The 974-nt window shown below is 44.9% G+C and overlaps 1 protein-coding gene across 1 annotated transcript; it reads right to left on the bottom strand.

Moving 5' to 3' along the window:
* Positions 1–194: 194 nt before the first annotated feature.
* On the bottom strand, positions 195–949 carry LOC110034714 (putative protein NRT1/ PTR FAMILY 2.14; the record flags this gene model as incomplete). The annotated part of the gene is given in 2 exon segments (XM_020738960.1): positions 195–412; positions 492–949. Coding segments are annotated over 2 exon segments (375 nt in total), but the record flags the coding sequence as incomplete, so codon positions are not given.
* Between the last annotated feature and the right edge of the window lie 25 nt (positions 950–974).

Below are 974 nucleotides of genomic sequence, written 5' to 3'. Positions count from 1 at the left end.
GCTTTCCGTATGCAAATATTTCTCTAGAAACTCTCCTCTTCCAAATTTAATTTTTTATTTTATTTTACAATAAATTTAAAATATAAAAAAACATAAATTTATCTCATAAATTTTTAATCCCAAAACTAAAACAGAAAAAAAAAATCAACGGCCGGCGGAGCAGCAAACAGGAAGCTTCAAAGATTCGAAATTACCAGAAGAGAAGAGATGGAGCCATAAGCGAGCGTCCGGAATCGGCCGCAATAGGCGTCGGCGATAAAAGCTCCGATGAGCGGCGCGAAGTTAACGGTTCCCAAGAAGATATTAGACATGCTCGCCGCCTTCACCGGAGCGATGTGAAATTTCTTCAGCAAATACACCGTAAAGTTCGCCGTGATCCCATAACTCGCCATTCTCTCAAACGTCTCATTACCTTCTCAAAAATCGAAACTTTGCATAATCAAAATCCATGGGAATGTGAAACAGAGTGATTTATTGAGAGAGAAACAGACCTATGATAAAGGGTATGGATTTCCAGCCGCCGGGTTGTCTTTTGGGATGCTCCGGCGAGTCGGAGGGGTTTTCCAGATCCTTGAAAACGGTGGGTTGGGAGAAGAAAGGGGAGCATTTTAGGCAGTAGATCAGAGCGGCAGGACAGGATTTCCACATAGCGAAAAAAACTGGGTTTTTTTGGGGGGAAGGGGGAGGGGATAAATGAGAGCAGGGGAGTGGGAGGGCGGAGAGGGAGAAGGGAAAACTTAAAAGTGGAGATTGTGGAGTGAAGAGTACTGAAAAAGGCAAAAAAGCAGGGAGGGGAAGGCCCACTAATGGTGACGTATAGTGGGCAAAGAGTCACAGTCGTTCTCTGCATTTATCCAGTCGGAGAGAGCCATTGAAGGTTAGGAGGAAGGGAGAGTTGGGGTTCGGGAAAAATGGAGTTTTGGTCTGTGGGGGGGATGCCAATGGCTGGGATTGTAAACTGGTCCGAGTTAAGA

The sequence above is a fragment of the Phalaenopsis equestris genome, unplaced genomic scaffold (assembly GCF_001263595.1).
Source record: "Phalaenopsis equestris unplaced genomic scaffold, ASM126359v1 Scaffold192612, whole genome shotgun sequence".
NCBI classification, from domain to species: domain Eukaryota; kingdom Viridiplantae; phylum Streptophyta; class Magnoliopsida; order Asparagales; family Orchidaceae; genus Phalaenopsis; species Phalaenopsis equestris.
The sequence above is the reverse complement of the archived record's forward strand: the minus strand, read 5'-3'. Positions and strand labels throughout refer to the sequence as shown.